The sequence below is a fragment of the Salvelinus fontinalis genome, chromosome 13 (assembly GCF_029448725.1).
Source record: "Salvelinus fontinalis isolate EN_2023a chromosome 13, ASM2944872v1, whole genome shotgun sequence".
In the NCBI taxonomy this organism is placed as follows: Eukaryota; Metazoa; Chordata; class Actinopteri; order Salmoniformes; family Salmonidae; genus Salvelinus; species Salvelinus fontinalis.
In genome coordinates, this window is record NC_074677.1 from 44,162,943 (window position 1) to 44,183,492 (window position 20,550).

General features: G+C 44.3%; 1 protein-coding gene, 1 long non-coding RNA gene and 1 pseudogene across 2 annotated transcripts; 2 read left to right on the plus strand and 1 right to left on the minus strand.

Moving 5' to 3' along the window:
- Positions 1-1,420: 1,420 nt before the first annotated feature.
- Positions 1,421-1,539, plus strand: LOC129869126 (5S ribosomal RNA; annotated as a pseudogene).
- A 4,127-nt stretch (positions 1,540-5,666) lies between these two features.
- On the plus strand, positions 5,667-7,101 carry LOC129867851 (uncharacterized). Its single transcript, XM_055941334.1, has one exon. The coding sequence runs from the start codon at positions 5,749-5,751 to the stop codon at positions 7,099-7,101; it is 1,353 nt and encodes a 450-aa protein (XP_055797309.1). The 5' UTR covers positions 5,667-5,748.
- Positions 7,102-15,660: 8,559 nt separating this feature from the next.
- LOC129868761 (uncharacterized) lies at positions 15,661-20,284 on the minus strand. Its single transcript, XR_008761810.1, has 2 exons — positions 18,100-20,284; positions 15,661-17,844 (listed from the first exon to the last, which is right to left on the minus strand). It is a non-coding gene; the product is annotated as an uncharacterized LOC129868761 (long non-coding RNA).
- Between the last annotated feature and the right edge of the window lie 266 nt (positions 20,285-20,550).

Sequence of the window (20,550 nt, forward strand, 5' to 3'; positions counted from 1 at the left end):
GGTAGACAGGTCAGTGTGACGTATGTAGTTATGGATGAAAAACGGATGCACATGATGTTTGTGTGTGTTGATGTAGCTGGGTTCTATGTGAAGTTGAGGGACATATTAGAAAGGTACTGGGGAGAAGAGTTAATAGGTGGGGTTGATTGATGGTGTTTGGTATTGTTCGGAGTGTGAACATTGACTTATTAAATGTTATGTTGTCACATGCAGGGTATGCTGTATATTCAAGGAGGAACTTAGCAAGGTTTGAGGGCAACAGTGTGGAAGGTGTTTGAAGGTTTGGTCAGGAAGGATGCGGGACTGATGCATAGGTCTAGGCAGGATTTTGAGAGGGTGTTTGTGAAAGATTGTGGATTCATTGCTGTAGGGGAGGACGGGGGTTTGGTGTATGGGTTTTGTGGGGAGGTATCATTAATCATTTTGAAAGCATTGTTTTGATAGGCCGTTGCTTTTAATCCGTCTAATTTTGTGGAATTTGATTTGTCTTAGTCTTGTATGCAATGTTTGAATGAAGTTGGTTTTGATATTTGATAGGGGGTGAATTGTTCCCCTGCCTATGTTTAGTCTTGTGTCGTATGTATTGGTTTTTGTATATTGCATTTTAAATATTGTAAAATAGGTTTTTTAATTTAAAAAATACCAAATACACTCAATCTCTTCTGATCTCAAAAGCTTTGCAGAGTCAGGCCTGGTTAGTACTTTGTTGGGAGACCGCTTGGGAATACCAGGTGCTGTAAGCTTTTTGCCCAGTCGAGTATACTCTTCTAAACACAATAATAATAATATAATGACCATTTAAAAATGGAATGGTTATTCCACTTCCTCAAAGTTTGAGTTACAAAATAGTCTGTTCAACTCTTCTTCAACGGCCATTACATCCTGAATACTTCTGATCTCGTCTGGTCTCTGAAGCTATACAAGGTCAGGCCTGGTTGGGAGAACACTTGGGAATACCAGGTGCAGTAAGCTTTTTGCCCAGTCGAGTATACTTGTCACGCCCTGACCTTAGAGATCCTTTTAATTCTCTATTTGGTTAGGTCAGGGTGTGACTAGTGTGGGCAATCTATGTTTTCTATTTCTTTGTTGGCCTGGTATGGTTCCCAATCAGAGGCAGCTGTCTATCGTTGTCTCTGATTGGGGATCATATTTAGGCAGCCTTTTCCCACCTGTTGTTTGTGGGATCTTGTTTTTGTGTAGCTGCCTGTGAGCAGCCCAGAACGTCACGTTTCGTTTTCTTTCTGTATTTGTTTTGGTGAGTTTCATTTATTATAACATGTGGCACGTTGCACCTTGGTCCATTTCTAACAACGATCGTGACATTACTCTTCTAAACACAAATATAATATAACGTCCATTTTACTTCCTCAAAGTTTTTTGAGTTGCATAAACTTGAGATATTCTATACAACTCTTCAATGGCTTACGGCCATAATATCCTGAAAACGCCCGTTCTCCTTGGATCTCGGAAGCTATGCAGGGTTAGGCCTGGTTAGTGCTTAGGTGGGAGCCCTCTTGGGAATACCAGGTGCTGTTACGCTTTTTGCCCAGTCAAGTATACTCTTCTCAAAACAATAATGGCAATTTTAAAATAGAATGGCTATTCCTTTTCCTCAGTTTTTTGAGTTACATAAACTTGAAATAGTCTATCCAACTATTCTTCTGTGGCGTACGGCCATACCATCCTGAATATGACATTTCTTCTGATCTCTGAAGCTAAGCAGGATCAGGCCTGGTTAGTATTTGGTTGGGAGACAGCTTGGGAATACCAGGTGCTGTAAGGTTTTTGTCGAGTATGCTATTCTACACACAACAATATAATGGCCATTTTAAAATGGAATGGCTATTCCACTTCCTCAGTTTGAGTCACATATACTTGGAATCGTCTATCCAACTCTTCTTCCGTGGTTTACGGCCAAACCAGCCTGAATACGCATTTCCGGTGAGGAAAGTGAGACAGGTTTAGGTGATTGCGCTGTGAGTGAGTGTGTGTTTGCTTGAGAGCTTTTTTATGTATAATTTCGATTTTTGTATTTGAATAAGTTTCAGTTTGGTTAGTCCCCCCCCCCCCCTTGCCGTTTTGCTGCTTGGGGGAGAGTTTTTGGGTCTCTTTTTATATTTCTATGACGGACAACATGGCAACGACAAACGGAATGGACAAGGACAAAGAAAAAAACATGGAAATGGAGTAATGAAATACGGCAAAGAATTAACGGTGGCAGAAGAAAAGGTGACGACTATGGAATTATTACGATCAATTAAGGATGTGTGCGGAGAGGTGGTGAGTTGTAGAATGAAAGGCGAAGAAAGTACGAGGTTACAATGCGCAATGGAAAAGGAAAGGAACGTTTAATGGATGGATTAATGATTAAAAACACAAGGATCATGGCAAGAGATATGATTGCTAATGCTCTTTTATGAATCTTCCGGTATATATAGAGGACAGCGCTATACTGGATAAGCTGCCTGGCTGGGGCGTAGCTGCTGTCTCAGATATCAGGAGGAGAGTTTGGCCAGGGACGGAGATAGTGGATGGGACGCGATATTGTAAAGTGAAATTCACTGACACCGTACAATCTTTGCCTATTCTACGGAATTTGAGACACTAGAGGGTGGAGAGTACTTTCGGGTAATCCATGATAAGCAGGTCAGGGTCTGTCGGCTATGTATTCAGCCTGGACACATTGTAAAAGACTGCCCTGAATTGAAATGTTTCAAGTGCGAATAGCAAGGACATTATGCGAGGGAATGTGTTGGAGGGAAGGAAAGGGCATTTTGCGGTGGATGCCGAATGAGACCAGAAGAGTGCAACTGTGGAGAGGTTGTGGCTGTGGAGGGGAGTCAGGAACTGTTCTACATCGTGGAGCTCCGCCCCATAGGGGAGCTCTGCTCCTAGTGGTTTACCCCGCTGCCTAGGCAGCGAATAGCCTGAGAAAAAATGATGCACACACCTGCAGCCAATAGGAGTACAGGTGTCCCTATATAAGGGGACGCTCCCCCTCAATCAGCCTCCCATTATCTTCAGCGACAGGACTGGACTGAAGAAGCCTAGAAGAGAAGAGAAGAATCTCAGGACGAACCTGTCGTCGATATCCTGTTGTAGACGTCGTCCTTCAATGAGCACTTTTCCACCCCCAAAAGCTCTTTTAAGAGCTCAGTGTCGCTGCTCCACTATGGCGGCTTTGGACCAGCACGAACTTTGTTTTGTGTGCTTAGGTGCAAAGCACGCTAGGGGCGGCCTCACAGATCCTCCGGAATGCGCTAGCTGTTCACTCCTTTCTTTAAAGGAGAGGAAACAGCGATGGGCATTTTTCAATGAGGATTTCCCTCTCGAGGACGTGTTGTCCATGGTGGCCTCAGACTCTGAGGCGTCATATGATGACAGCGCCTCTAGAGAGGATGAGGATGTTGGGAAGTGTCTGGATTATTCTCAGAATAAATCCAGTCTACCGACCGAGGTTGGAAAGAACCCCCTCCCTAGGGAGAGAGAGGTGATTTTCTCATCCTTAGGCGAGGATGAGACGGGCTCTGAATTTTCAGCAGCCCCCTCCTACGCAGTAGCCTCTCTGCGCTCTGATTTTACAGGGCTCATTGAGCGGGCTGCGAGCAGGCTGGAAATTACACTGCCCCCCATTCCCTCCGTTTCGGAAGTGGATTTAATGGTGGGCGGCCCCTATTCCAGACCAAGACGGGCAGCGGTACTTTTGGCACCGACCATGCCCTCGCTCGTCAAGTATGTGGAGGGTGCATGGGAAACGCCTTTGACGGCCAGAGCGCCGGTGAAGGCGTATATTCCATTCACTAACTTTGACAGACAACGGCCTCAAGAGCTCCCTAAGCTCGAGGCCGCCCTAGCGGCGTACCTCGTGCCAGGTTCGAGCTCTTGGCCGTCTGCCAAGAGACCCACTTTACCGACGACTAAGGACCGTCTCACAGCACAGCTGGCTGAGAAGTCCTTTGTTCTTAGTACACAGGCTGTAGCAGCAGCGAATAATATTGCCCTCTTGGCAGCCTCTCTATCCCGTCTGACCACGGGTAGAGAGGGGCTGTCGGGAGAGGAGATGGAGAATGGCGCCGGAAATCTTCGACGCTTCCTCCATCTCACACAGGCATCGGCTGTATGTGCGGGGAGATCTATGGCCACTTCGGTGGTAATGGAACGACACCTCTGGCTGTCTTTGACGGCTATGAAGGAGACTGACAAAGCCGCCCTATTGAACGCCCCCATCTCTGACAGCGGTCTCTTTGGAGCCGCCGTCACTGATGCGACGGTGCATTTTGGGAAGCTTGAGGAGGAGAGAAAGCAGCTGGCTAGACACCTGCCTTTGGCAGGAGGCTCTAGAACAGCTACGAAGGATCCCCATCGCTCCACCGTCTCCAGTAGACCAGGGTCTACGGCCAGACGGAGAGCCCGTCGAGCAGCCACACCTGGAGTACCTAGAGCGGGCCCTGCCCCTCCGGCAGCACCAGAGAAGGCGGCGGTGAAACCGACGAGAGAGACCCCATTTATTTCGTCGCCCTGGCAGCCGAGAGGCGGTCAGAAGAGGCGACGGCCATGACGGGACGAGAGGACGGGAGAGAGCGCTGCACTTCATGTGAGGGCGCCCACTGTTCATCCCCCACCCCTGCAAAGGGATGGAGGAGTTGTTGTGTCTGTGTTTAATAAAGAATGTGTTCCATCTGACTTTGTCACAAGAGAACCTCTTTTCCAAAACAAAACTGAGACCGCTCAGATTCCTCCTCGCTCTATCTCTCTCTCTTCCTCTCACCACCTTGTGTGTAGCTCAGCCCATTGCGGAGCTGAGTACACACAAAGGGCCGTTGTGAGTCGGAATGAAAAAGGGAAAGCAAGACGGACGCTCGTAATGAGCCGTCATGCTATACCTCATAAAAACCCAACACTACACACTCTGAGGAGTGAAGTAGAAAGGAGTTTTAATAGCAGCCTGTGTACACAACCCCATAGTGGGCCGTTGAAACAGTCGCTATTGGGAGACGGCGCACTAATTCAGGCCAGCGCCTTAATTAGTGTAGCGCAGACCCGTGCTGAGTTCATGGAGGGCTGGAACCACAAGGTTACATGCATAACCGAAGTGTCGGCGCCCCCGATTCTCACAGAACGCGCTAGTGTTCCCTCCCCCTTTCGTAGGGGGCCCACCTTGGGCTGTCCCACCACTTCAGTGTTGGGAGACAGCGGCGGCTTGGGCCATAGAGGAATACAGGTCCTTCCTACTGTCTGTACCACAGCTTCGCGCTCTCCCGCTCTCAGAGCACTTTTGGGAGTGGCAGCGAAGCTGCACCCTCTCCTCCTGGCTAAGTCGGACGCTGGAGAAGGGTTATGCCATTCAATTCCATCAAACTCCACCCCCGTTCTCGGGTGTGGTGGAGACGATGATGAAGACGCCAGAGAAAGTAGCCGCTCTTGTGAAAGAGATTACGGAACTTTTGGCGAAGGAGGCGGTCACAGTAGTTTCCCAGGAGCAAAGGAACAGCGGGCTATATTCACCCTATTTCCTAGTGCCAAAAAAGACGGGGGGGGCCGATATTGGATTTACGCACTCTCAACGAGAACGTAGCCAAACGGCCTTTCCGAATGCTCACGACAAAACGTCTACTGGAATGTATTCACAACAGAGATTTTTGTGTAAGCATAGATCTAAAGGACGCATACTTTCATGTGCCGGTACTTCCGCGTCACAGGAAGTTTCTGTGTTTCGCCTTTCAAGGGGTGGCGTACGAGTATGTGAGAATGCCATTTGGGTACTCCCTGGCACCTCGCACGTTTTCCAAATGTGTGGAGGCGGCATTGGAGCCATTGCGCCGTCAGGGGATAAGGCTATTAGCCTACCTAGACGACCTACTGGTTTTGGCCCCGTCAGCAGAGCTGGCGATCACACACACGACACAGACAGTGATTCACCTCACGCGTCTGGGGTTCGCTGTGAATTGGAAAAAGAGTGCGCCTTGGCCCAGTCAGCAGATTGTCTATCTGGGATTACAGATAGACACTGTGAATATGAGGGCGCGAATTTCGGATCCTCGGCGCTCTGCCTTGTTGTTAGCCCTGAGAAGGTTTTATCCGAATCACATGGTGACGGCGCATTCCGTCATGACACTTTTGGGTCTCATGTCGTCTGCCCACTCCGTGGTTCCGCTGGGACTTTTGCACATGCGCAAAACACAGCGATGGTTTGCTCAACTACGACTGGACCCAGTGAGGCACCGTCGTCGGTTGTTGACAGTTCCCCTCTCGCTCAGAGCGGACCTGGACTATTGGAGAGACCCGTGCGTAATGGCACAAGGGGTCGCAATAGGCAGGGTGTCATCCTACATTCCAGTGTACACAGACGCTTGTCTGACTGGATGGGGAGGGACATGTCAGGCTCGGGCAGTCGGAGGTGTGTGGTCCCAATCGGGACGTCACATCAACCTCCTGGAATTGGAAACGGTTCTACTGGTTCTGACCCACTTCATGTCCACCCTACGGGGACACGACGTGCTGGTTAGGTCAGACAACAGAACGACAGTAGCCTATATAAATCGCCAAGGGGGAGTCAGGTCTCCTGCACTCCGCCGATTGGCGGAGGAATTGTGGCTGTGGGCTCACGAGCACCTTCGCTCGTTGACAGCAGCGCACATTCCAGGCTGTCAGAATATCGGAGCAGACCTCATGTCTCGAGGGGGTCCCCGAGACGACGAGTGGCGACTGCACCCCGATGTTGTTCTCCAAATATGGGAACGGTTCGGGAGAGCCGAGGTGGACCTGTTCGCGTCACGTGTGAACGCGCAATGTCCCCTATGGTTTTCTCTACGAGCCCAGGACGAACCGCCACTAGGGATAGACGCTTTTGCGCACCAGTGGCCGGAGGTTCTCCTGTACGCATTTCCACCGCTGTCCTGCATTCTCCCACTGCTAGCCCGTGTGAGAACAGGAGGGCTGTCAATTATATTGATAGTCCCCGACCGCCCAGGGGCTCCGTGGTACGCGGAGATGATTCAAATGTTGATTGCGCCATCATGGCCAATTCCACATCGACAGGACGCAATGTCTCAGGCGGCAGGCATAATAGAGCATTTGCCTCTAAAATCGGCCAGCCACTGAAGGTCTGGCTCCTGAGAGGGACAGGTTAGAGCGCCGTGGGTTATCTGATTCGGTCATCAGAACCATACAGGGCTCACGTGCCAGTTCCACATACAGGACTTATGTCAGTGATGGAACATGTTTTCACAATGGTGCGCCACAGAGAATGTGGACCCCGTGTGCTGTCAGGTTGAGAGTGTGCTCTCTTTCCTACAGTCATGTTTGACAAGCAGCGCTCACCCGCCACCATTAAGGTGTTCGCGGCAGCGATTTCAGCTTGTCATGAGGGGTTTGACAGAGACACTGTTTTCAGTCACCCTCTAGTGAAACGGTTTCTATTCGGGACGCGGCGGCTTAGGCCAGTGGCTAGAGCCACGCTACCACAGTGGGATTTAACGTTGGTACTCGAGGCGCTCTGTGAGACGCCGTTCGAACCATTGAATCAAATTCCCCTCAAGATGTTGTCTCTGAAGACGGCACTGTTGCTTGCCTTGACTACAGCCAAGCGTGTCAGTGATTTGTGTGCTCTTTCGACGAGACCCGACTGCCTTGTCATAAACGGCGACTTGAGCAGAGCGGTGTTACGTCCTAACCCGGCATTTACGCCGAAGGTTATTAAGAGCTCATACAGGTCGCAGACTGTTGAGCTATGGGCTTTCTCCCCCCCTCCTCATGAGGAGCGGAGAGAGGAGAGACTTCATCGCCTGCGCCCGGTGCGCGCCTTGGCGTTCTACGTACAGCGCACGGCGATGATTAGGTCATCACCTCAGTTGTTTGTGTGTCACGGTGCTAACGCACTGGGTAGACCACTTTCGAAACAGCGGCTGTCTCATTGGCTTTGCGAAGGCATTGAGACGGCTTATGAGGCGGCAGGGCGACCAATCCACTCGTGGAGTAGCGGCGTCTACGGCACTTTTCAGAGGAACTGGGGTAGAGGATATTTGTGCAGCGGGGTCGTGGTCGTCACCGTCTCCTTTTATCCGATTCTACCTGTTGGACGTGTCGTCTAACTCTCTAGCTTGTTCTGTACTCAGCGTAGTTGAGGGCAGAACTTGAGTTAACAGACAGAACTACCCACCACAAATGGACCAAGCAGCGTGGTAACGAGGAGCAGAGGATTCAGGACTCCTGGACTTGGGAGGAGATATTGGACGGACAGGGACCCTGGAGAAAGGCTGGGGAATATCGCCGCCCGAAGGAAGAACTAGAGGCAGCTAAAGCTGAGAGGCGTCGATATGAGGCAAGGCAGCGCAGCAGGCACGAGAGGCAGCCCCGAATTCTTTGGTGGGTGGCACATGGGGAGATTGGCGGAGTCAGGCGATAGACCTGAGCCAACTCCCCGTGCTTACCGGAAGCAGCGTGGTACTGGTCAGGCACCGTGTTATGCGGTGAAGCGCAGTGTCTCCAGTGCGCGCTCATAGCCCGGAGTGCTATATGCCAGGCCCCCGCAAGTGCCATGCGAGAGTGGGCATCCAGCCAGGGCGGATTGTGCCAGCTCAGCGCGTTTGGTCTCCGGTGCGCCGTTTCGGCCCAGGGTATCCTGCCCTGGCTCTGTCTCCGGGGCGCTGGGAGGGGTCAGTTCTTCCTAAGCCTGCGCTCCGCCTGTGCCGGGCGAAAGTGGGCATTGAGCCTAATGGAGAGGTGCGAGTGTTAAGCACCAGATCTCCAGTTGAATGAAGAAATTAGAAAATGTGATAGTGTACCCAATTATAATATAGAAAAGTTTTTGGAATTAAAAGCAAAACTGAGTAAATATGAAATAGATAAGTGTAAGGGTGCAATTATCAGAAGGCAAAGTATGTTTTGGAGGGGGAGAAATGTACTTCCTTTTTTCTTGGTTTAGAGAAGAGTTAAAAGGAGAACAAATATTAGAGAGATTGAACATGTAAAGGGTAAAGTTTGTAAATGATTGTAGAGATACTGTTATCTGCAGAATTTTTATGAGGATTTATTTAAGAAAGGGGAGGTGGATGAGGGGTGTGTAAAGGAGATGTTGGATAGTGTGGAGGTTCAAATTGATGGAGGACAAACGTGTGATGGGAAGATAAGTCAAAGATGTGATTTACAATTAAGAGTCCTGGAGAAGAGTTTTATAAAATTTATGGTAGTCTTTTAGCACCTATTTTATTGGAAGTATATCAATAGTGTTTCAGAATCTATGGTGACAGGGCTGATAACGATTTTATATAAAAACAAGGGGAGTAAACTGAACCTGGAGAATTATAGGCCAATTAGTTTATTGAATACAGATTCAAAGATTTTAGCTAAAATACTAGCAAATAGGATGAAGAAAGTTTTAAATGATATTATAGTGTGCCTGGTAGAGATATAGCTGATACAATTAGAGATGTGATAAATAAAATGAATGGGGATAGATAGGGGGAATTGTTTTAATTATAGATTTAAATAAAGCTTTTGATTGGGTGGAACATGATTTTATGTTTAAGTGGGTTTGGAAATAAAATAATAGGATGGATAAAATTCTTATATAAGAATGCAAAAGTAGGGTGAAGTGTAATGGGGTTTTAACTGATTCTTTTATTCTTGAGAGATCTGAGAGACAGGGGTGCCCTTTATATGTCATATCGGCTGAACCTTTAGCAGCTTTCCTTAAAAAAGATAAACTGTGTACAGACGCCGCAAGGAAGGTATAGTTTGATTCATCAATATGCAGATTGTCACACCCTGACCATAGAGAGCCCTCTGGGTTCTCTATGGTGTTTTAGGTCAGTGCGTGACTAGGGGGGGGGGGGGGGGTTCTAGGTATTGTGTTTCTATGTTGGTGTGTGGGTATAGTTCCCAATTGGAGGCAGCTGATAATCGTTGCCTCTAATTGGGGATCATACTTAGTGTGTCCTTTTCCCACCTGCGATGTGGGATATTGTTTTGTATTAGTGCCTATGTGCGCTACGTATTGCACGTTCATTAATTCTTTGTTGTTTTGGGAAGTTTCACTATGATAAAAATGTGGAACTCTACTCACGCTGCGCCTTGGTCCAATACGTGACAAATACACCTGATCTTGTCTGATCTCGGAAGCTAAGCGGGGTCAAACCTAGTTTGCACTTGATTGGGAGACGGCTTGGGAATACCAGGTGCCGTTAGCTTTTTGCCCAGTTGAGTATACTCTTCTAAACAAAATAATAATATACTGGCCATTTTAAAACGGAATGGCAATTCCACTAAGTTTTTTGAGTTAGATAAACTTGAAATAGTCTTTCCAACTCTACTTCCATGGCTTACGGCCATACCATATGAATACGCTTTTGGGGGGGAATTTCAGGAAGTAAATGAGCAGCAGGTGGCTGAGTGTTTGAGAGCGAGAGAATATCAGGGTTTTTTGATACATAAGTTAAGTTTTTCTGAGTGTAGTTTATTTTCTTCTTTTTGCATCATTTGCATCATTAACCCCCAACGGCGTGAGCTGTTTGGGGGAATTCTGCTGAAAATAACCGGACAGACGCCATGACTTCGACGAGAAAGGACAACAGAAATAATCATTTCAAATGAAGAACTGAATAGAAGTATGAGAAACAACTGACGGTGAATGTGGAAATCATTGGAGAAGACAAAATAACAGCGATGGAATTGCTGAGGTAAAATAAGTTTGTGGAACAATACTTGGATGTAGAGCGAAAGACGGAAATAAGTATGAAGTAACATGTCACACCCTGACCTTAGTTCCTTTTTTTTTTGGTTTGGTCAGGGCGTGAGTTGGTGGGCATTCTGTTTTATTCTGTTTTTTTATTTCTGTGTTTGGCCTGGTATGGTTCCCAATCAGAGGCAGCTGTCAATCGTTGTCTCTGATTGAGAACCATACTTAGGTAGCCTGTTCCCACCTGTGTTTGTGGGTAGTTGTTTAGATTTTCTTTGTTTCACCTTTGTAATTTTGTGTTCAGTTTAATAAATTTAACATGGACACTGCCACGCTGCATTTTGGTCCGATCCTTCCTAATCCTCATCAGACGAGGATGACGATCGTTGCATAACAATGTCGCATGTAAATGGGAAAGAAAGACTAATGGACGGGCTCAAGATAAAGAACTGTCAAATCATGGCTAAAGAACTGGGGAACGATGAACTTGTCTGCATTTATTACGGATGGTCAATTACATGTGAAATTACAAGGCTGGAAAGTGAAGGCAACCATGCCGATTAAGAAGAGGATGTGTCCAGGAACAGACATTGTAGACAGGATGAGATTTTGAAAAGTGTGAAATCCTTGAAATTTTCAACTAAATTCAATACAGTCGAGGGATTTGAATACTTCTGTGTGATCCATGTCAGTCAAGTGAAGGTATGTAGACTATGCATTCAGCCAGGGCACATACTTAAGGAATGCCCAGAATTCACATGCCATAAATGTAGTGAACAAGGGCATTATGCTAGAGAATGTTTGAACATAGTTCATGTGTGCAGAATGTGTGACAGACCCAAAGATAAATGTAGATGTAATAAGGGAAAAGATCACTTATTTTTGCAAACAGCAGATACAGGTGATACCAGAGACAGTCTAATGTCGTCTGGCAATACACGAGACGCAGTTTTAGTCTCTGCTGCTGACAAGGTGGAACAGCAGCACATGATGGGTGAACTAGATACACAGGTAGAGATGGTGCAAGGTGCTTCTCAGGTGCATGAGCCAGTCTTAAGCCTGTGTAAAAATGACACCAAAGAGAGGACTGGGTCCACTGAAGTCGATGGCACTGTTAAAGCACACTTTTCAGAAGGCTTGACTGCTGCTCCCCTCACAAATCCAAGTCATGAGACGGATGATGAAATAGATAGTGAGGATCCTCAGATGTTTGCAAGAAATAAGAGGTCATTGTCGAAAGCTAGGGAGATGATGGGATTTGGAAAAAAGAAAGTATCTTTTGAAATGACTGGTTTGATTCTGATTATACTTCTGCACACATTAATAATGATTAAAGTTGCATCCCTAATTGTTAACAGTTTGAGAAACATGAGCAAATTTGAGCAGGTTTTGGTGTCTGTTAAGGCAGACATGTTGTGTTTTCAGGAGACTAAATTGGACGGACTCCAATACAGGAGATTAAGAGTAAATGGTCTGATCTAATTTCTTTGTAGTCACAGAAGTAATAAAACATGTGGAGTGGCTATTTTGATAAAAAATGTGGTTCAAAATGTCAAATAAGTATATGCGGACAATCATGGCAGACTTATTGTAATTGATTTTGAAGTTCAAAATGTCACTTCGTTTAATTAATGTTTATGCTTCAAACATTGAATCTGAAAGGAGACATATGTTTCACAACCTAAAAACACAGTGCTCAGAACTGTATACTGGTAGGTGACTTTAATGTGAAGTGTAGTAGAATGGATGTCTCTCGTTGTGATAGTTTCAGATATGATTCTTCTAGAAATGCTTTATAGAAACTTATTAATGAGGAAGATCTAGTAGATATATATGGAGGGCTGAAAATCAAAACAGAAGAGTGTTTGAGAAGGCAGGTGGTTATAAATGAATTAAAACAAAGCAGAATTGATGTCCAGCTAAGGAAGAAGTGGCACAGCATGTTCGGAGGATGTCATTACTGCTGTAAAGTTATGTCATTTCAAATACATTTGTGTGGAGAGGAGAGGTGTTTGAATGCTAGCTTGCTTAAAGAAGATACATATATAGATGTATTATTTAATTAAATAATCCTATTAAGCATGTTAATATTGGGGTGGGAGAAACTCAAGGATACGAGAAACTTTATTTTAAAGCGGGAGGGTATTGAGCTGCGCAGGCACCTTTACTCTAACCCCCACCAACCTTAACTGCATCTCACTCAAATTCTCACCTTTATCTGAACCCCTTACATACCTGTTTTCTGCCACACGGCATAGCAACAGTACAGACCAACCAAAAAGGCCCACACCACCTGGGCCACGCCCACCAAACACTAGAGGAACACCAAACCTCCCCCCCTCCGTCTCACAATTTTACAGCGGGACAACCAGGTAACACATCGCTCCACAAATTTAAACAAGACTACAACAAAGGCAGGCAAAACACATACTTTCACTGACCTTAACTCTAACCCTACACAAACCTTATTTGCATCCTACTTAAATTCTTAGTTCAATCTGAACCCCTCACCCCAAAACTTGTTTTCTGCCGCCTGGCATAGTAACAGAATGGACCAATGAAAATAGCCCACACCACCTGGGTCACACCCACCAAACACTAGAGGCAGCACACCTCACAACTTTACAGGGGGGACAACCAGACAACACATTGCTCCACAAATTCAACCAAGACTACAACAAGGCAAGCAAAACACTGCACCTATAGATATGTAAACACACAATTATAACTTTTTGCTATTTAAAAAAAAATGTTATCCATAATTTTCTCCCTCCTACCTGATGAAGCCAAGTAAGGCAGAAACGCGTCGTGGCCGGGATACCTCTAGATCTTTAGTGTTGCTGTTAGGAAGGCAGGTTCCACACCGATGTCAGAGGGGTCTCTTTTTGGCTTCTTTTTCATTTGTACTTTTATTTTTCCTTAATTTGAGTTTTACACAGCCTTTATATATATATATATATATATATATACACAAACGAGACTATGAAGGATAGTGCTATGTTGTATCACCACTATGTTATCCCTCACCCCCCTTGTGGGGATGTATATGCATATAGTTTTGTGTAAATATATCTGTACATAGGCACATCATTCAACATTGGGAGGATTTTAAAACGGGACGACAGTGGACCTCACCTTGGTTTTCTTTATTGAACTTGTTTTAAATAATTTGTTTTAACTTCTTAGTGCTAGGGGTCGGAATTCTTTTTTTAAAAATGTTTAAATAACGTGCCCAACGTAAATGGACATTTTCTCTGGCCCAGATCGTAGAATATGCATATAATTTACAGATTAGGATAGAAAACACTCAAGTTTCCAAAACTGTCCAAATATTGTCTGTGTGAATAAGAATACTTATTCTGCAAATGAAAACCTGCGAAAATGTAACCCGGAAGTGATATTTTTAAAAGAAAATCTGTGTTCCCTGGCCTGTCTTTCTTCCATTTAAAGAGGTATCAACCAGATTCATTTCCCAATGGCTTCCTTAGGCTGTGACCAGGCTTTAGACATAGTTTCAGGCTTTTATTTGGAAAATGAGCGAGATTTTTCAAAACTAGTCAGGTGTCCTTTGATTAGTTCCTGCACGTGAGAGGGGTAGCTCTCCATTTTCTTTCTCTTTTATTGAATAGGTTACGGTCCGGTTGAACTATTAATGATTAAGTTTGTTAAAAACAACCTGAGGATTGATTATAAAAAAACATTTGACATATTTCTACGAACATTACGGATACTTTTTGGAATTTGTCGAACGGAACGAGGCTTTGGTTTTCTGAACATAACGTGCAGCCCAAATGGCGTTTTTTTGTTATAAAATACATCATCAAATATGTATTCAAATTAATCAGTCACACACACAATAGGGAGTGTATAAATTGTATACATTCAGGGCCAATCTTAACGTACTGTATCCCTTTTCTCGTATTGCATGCACACCTCAATATTCAATGATATGACATCTCATCTGTAGGTCCGCGACCTTTTAATCATTCTCACCGATACCAGCTCCAACTGAAATACCTAATGTACTGTAATCGCTTGGCAGTTTCAGTTAATACAATGTAGACATCTCATCTGAAGGTCCCTGACCTCATTCAAACCGATATTAGTCCCCGACTGAATATCAAGTGTATTTCATGCATACGATTTTGAGTCTCACAAATCTTCATTCACGCCAGTAAGGTCTCAGCTTACTGGTAGGAGTGCTGAACTAGGATGTGTTTAGCATTTATGAGTATGAGGGGGGTAACTGATTCCAGTTCAGCATTCTTAGCCTGAGACATTTAATATTTGCGTACAGAGGAGTACTGTTCTAGCATCAGCTTTGCCGAGATCATACTGAATCAGTTGTCTCTGGAATAAGATTATATGGACAGGGGTGATCGTAGATCCTACTCAACACCAGTTGCTATACCCTAACATTTTATAATCCAATTTCCCTTCCTGTCTAATGTCCTTCTGGAACCCACCTCAACATTGTTCTGTCAAGGCCACATAAGTTGGCATGCTCTTGCTAGGATTTTAACTCAACCTCTCCTTTGGGAATTCACCACCATAACCACTACTACTCTTTCTAAACTATCATAACGTGGGTTTATTCACAGGGACCTGGAACACCTGTGAATGGTCTACAAAGCATGCCCCCAGGAAAAAGTTGCCTTTTGCAGAGAAGGTTTGTATTGTTACTCCACAACATACGCTGTTATCACAACTATTAAAAAGGACATTCTTTACAAGGTGTCACTTCATTAGCGCTAGTTGATGGGAACTAGCCCCTTTCCATATGCGACCAGTCGTGTATAGCCGTAATCAACAGCACAAAGGGCAAGAAGGTAGAGACAATACTGTACATCACACAAAGAAGCCACAACTGTCAGTAAGAGTGACCATGATTGAGTCTTTGAATGAAGAGATTGCGATAAAATTGTCCAGTTTGGAGTGTTTGTGTCAGGGTTGCGAAAGTTCAACTGAGATAGGAACACCTGAACTTGGTTAAAATAATTGTTTAATTCAAAAGTTAATAAATGGCAAATACAATTTCCGTATATACGGGTTCAATGTTTCATCACGCAGGATAAGACAGAGAACTGATTTGTTTCTGACAAAGATAATATTTTATACTCGTGACAGAGATTGTTTCCCGCTTCCGAGCCGGCCTGTCAGAGTAGAGACTGGGCGTGGTTTAGACTCACCCAGCCTATCGTTGATGTTGGCACCTTAAGCCAGTCCTGGCACCTTAAGCCAGTCCTGGCCCCTTAGCGCATATGATAACCCAACGCTGTTGCTGTGTAGATTACCCCCCTTCACCCCAGAGACTGAGGTCAGACAGTTTTATAACATTGTCTGAGATATCTGCACCTGTATGCATTGTCCTCTGTTCTCGCTCAAGGCTAACTACAGCTTCCCAGCTTCTTATCTGAGCTAACTGTTACTTCCAGCACACACATAGACATCCAGGCGCCCAAACAGTTTGTCAATATCAAATCACATTTGTTATAGTATTCAATCACATACAATACAATATTCAATCACATATGATATAGTTGTTAATCACGTTTGTTATAGTATTGGGTTATAGTGCATAACTCAGAACCTCAAAAATGTTTTTCGTGTGTATAGTTTATCTGTTATTGTCTATTCAGCAGTCTCCTGATTCACCCCCCTCCTGTGCCTCTCTAAGATTAGCACAGTCCCGGTCACACAGTACAGCGCCCACACTACTGATACATTTGTTGCATACACACACATATTTCATACAGTACAGCGCTCTCTCTAACACACACACATTTCAGGCTGATTGTTCATGGTTAGGCCCTGAGCACTGGTAAGAGTAGCAAGAGTCAGCAATTCAAACTTTAATGCATAAGAATAGTTAGTTAAGCATGTCAAAAACCTTATAAAAACCCCACAATCCCCCGTTTGACACCTATAGGTGTCAACATAAACAATTTTTGATTAACATAGACATTTTTATTACTTAAACATTTTTGATTGACATTTTTATTTTTGATTCCCCCGTTTGACACCTGTAAGGTGTCACAACCAATACAAATTCCATCCCTTTTCCATATACTAGGTGGGCTCGTTACCACCCAGGAACTTATAACCTTCTTAGGGAGAACAGTGTTATTAATAAACCTCTTACAGCAAACCATGGGTCACCCTCAGTCAACCCCATCTGTTCATTGGTCTCAGCATCCTCCCCACTAGCTGCAAGCAGGGGCATCATGCCAGAGGCCTTAGCAGCATCTGCAATAGATTTCTTGGCACAAGGTAAAATGCAAGCAGCGCAACACATTAACATAGCAAAATACAATTATTAGGGTCAGAAATCCAGTAACCATCAAGGGGAATATAGTGTACTCACCAAACCAACCACCCAGCCAGGAGAACAGTCCACTCTCCTCCACACCTGCAAGACCCCTCATCTCCACAGATAACTTTTCCAACCCGCTCAGATCTTTTGAAATGCTCCCATCCAGACTGGTATTGTTAGGGATAAACGTGCAACATTGTTCTCCAAACATTGTACAAACACCCCCCTGGTTGGCCAGAATCATGTCTAGTGCTAGTCTATTTTATCTACTGGTTCGATAGGTGGCATCCAATTGTTCAGCTATCCCTGTAAGTGCAGTGTGGGTGTAGTTAACAAATCTTTGTTGATTATAGTAGATATAATTGATTCAGGCATTCTGCTTAGCATCAACAATAGCTGGGTTAATAATGGGCAATAAATGCCAAAGGCCATCATTCCTGTTTAATGTATGGAATTCGTGGGGGACCCCTATTGAGACCCCAACAGGTTGGTGTGGATGTTATCTGTACCCTCGGACCAAGGAGCGTCACGTTTCTGCCGTCTCCTGGGTTGGTCCCAAGCCTCTGTCATGTGCAGCTCCCAAAAGTTGGTTAGCTGTAATCTCAATAATAGGCAATGGTGTTTATCAGACTGGCCAAATCACATGTTCCCTGATAATCTCCTGTCAAAATGGGGTCAACCGCCTGGCAGGTCCTCACATCCACCATACATCAGCAACACCTCTAGTTAAGTGACATTAGTGATGCAGGCAGCAGTAGGGAACCTCCCATAGTCCATACCTCTACCTGTACCAGTGTTACAGCTGTAATATCCCCCATATGCCTTAACCCCCATGGTGTCTTCTGGGGACGGACTTCTGGGAACACAAGACTTAGAGGTCTACACAGGGTTGAATTTGGCTTAAACTTTCCAATATGCACATCCAACCTTCCCCATTACTTAGGGCAAATGGGTGAGCAGCCAGAATAGGTCTGGCATGTCCACATAAGACACAGTCCTTTCTATTAAGTGTTTTGGCAGTGTATCTCATATAGGCCAACCACATGTTCTCCCCACCCTCATAACCAGAATCAGATTGGTCACTATCTGAGATGTCTTTCACATTTATTACCTGTACCAGATTGGAGAGCTTAGGTGGTGGTGTGGGACTTGGTCTTGAAGTGGTGGAGGAGGCCGGCTGAACCTGGTCTGTTGGAACTGGTGGTGGTTCTGGCAGTACTGTGATGGTAACATCCCCATCGTATCCTAAACAGACAACTCAGGACCACAAGCAATCCTGTAAAGCCCCACCCTCCCAGAGAAAACATCCTCAGCAAGAAGCCAGAGACCAAGCAACACTTTCACTTCTATGAACAAACACAGGGATGGAATGACGGGAAAAGGAAATCTTCATTAAGGAGTTGATCCCCGAGCTCTATTAGCAACGGTTCTTCTCCTTAACTCTGTGATCATTCGGCAGTGTCAGTGTGTCTCACCCTCCAAGTGCGATATGCCCCCAGGTCGGGTGAATCACCTTCTCCTTTAATTCACCTGTAATGCATAAAATCTTGGACATACAGGTTTGGTTAACAAACAGTTTCTCATTTGTTTTGATTTGTTAGCTAGAATTATTATTATTTATTTTTTTAAATTAGTTTATTATCCAATAGGCCCCATCCTATCCTAGACCACAATGTACCCCTCCCCCGTTTGATACCTGGCTCTGGCCAGGTAACAACCTTACCTACTCTAAATAATGACTTAGGTAAGATTAGTAAAATATTCTTATGTTCTTCCATTCGGCCGCGGTCTTCATTGTCCTACGCTACAAGGCATCTAGTATTCTTCCGGGTTCTCCCTCAGTTGGCAGGCCGGAAGGATCTAGAATGGAACCATCATCTATCCATTCTGTCAAGTGACTTATCTACTTTAAAATGTATCTGTGCTGCTTATATATGTTAACCCCCTTCTGTCCTATCTTATTTTACAGCCTACCTTGCTCATTTCCTGGTCCCCCCTCCCCACTCTGCTCTCAAACCTTCAAGGTCTCAGTCAATAACAACTATGTGTTCCTTTAGCAATATTAACTAAGTGTCTCAATGTTTTGACTTTATCTGAAATCATCGATTTAAAAATAACAACATGTCTTATAGTGTCAATCTCTAAAGTCCTTACGCCAATAAACCTATCTCTATCCTATCAATAATCCTAAATCATCACATATGTCATATACCCTTGTCAATTTTAATACTATTTAAATAAGAATCTTCTAATGGCCAAAACAAATGCTAAAAATATAAAATCCTTTCTGTTTATATACTTTCCTGCCCTATTGGCTTAAAATATCTACTGTTCAAAACAAATCAATAACAGCCCATTCAAAACCGTCATAGCCAATGTTTAAAAACAGAATCCTGACTCCTCTGTGGTTAAAACTACAATTATGGTCAAGAGTTATAAACTCTATTATAATCAATTTACCTCAAAACTAGTATTCCCAAATGACCACAATTGCATTACTCTCACTACATTTCCCTGTGAGTGATCAAATCACAGGAAAATGCAACGAAAATAGGTCAAAAAAGTTACACCTACATTCGTGTTCCATCCCATGTCTAGACATATCAAAAGAACCCTTTATCTTAAAAAATCCCTTGTCTAAATAAAACTCAGAAAATAAAACTCCTAATATTATCTTGTTTTTCGGAAACACGGAAAACCCCTTAACCCAAACGTTTACCACAAAAACAAAACCGAATAATTATGATAATACCCTTAAATCATTCGTTTTAAATTTCCCCGATGTTTCCTGTAACACAACTGTGATAAACGTGTACTGTCCCTTTAAAAACTCCCTGCCAGCCATACCAGGTTGCGAGTCGTTCTTTGTTCCTCATAATGAAAACAGATCACGTTTAGAATATGTTTACTTATTGTTCGAATTCTCTGGTGTTACCTAAACCAAAACCAATAACTTTCAGCAACTTTTCTCTCTAAATGACACAACCAATACCAAAAATGACTGTCTTATTCATGCCTTTAGGCAAAACATCTAGTTACTCCAACTAAGTTTAGCAGCAAAACTATCGTATAAGTAAAATCAACTTCTCAACTTTCTCCATTCCAAAGCGTAAACTTACCATATACTTCGCTAAATTTATATCGCATGTCAGCCAATCCATAACAATAATATCATTAGTCTGTAAATTTAACCTAAATAAGTTATTAAATGTATTCTCTCTACTCCGAATTGGTTTTAAGTTTTTCTCTGTTATGTGACCAGCACTCAAACAGGCTCCCCGTCGACTGGGAGCACGCTGAGCGCTGCAATACTGCCATCTTCTGTCCATTCTCTGTACAGCTCTCCACCCAGTCTAGCCATATTAGTTTCTTATTATAACTTTTGTTTTATAATTTTTGTTTTTATCTGTTATTACCTAGTTAGACTAGAGTGTCCGTGAAATAATGTGAGATTATAGTATGTGGTTAATGTGTAACTTAAGTATATATGGTTATGCAAATTATATACATGTCCTTACTTTTCCTTGCACAAAAGCCTGATACAATACATACAGAGGGATAC

Coding starts and splice junctions, on each gene's coding strand:
- LOC129867851 (XM_055941334.1), top strand. CDS start 5,749: ATGCCATTTGGGTACTCCCTGGCACCTCGCACGTTTTCCAAATGTGTG.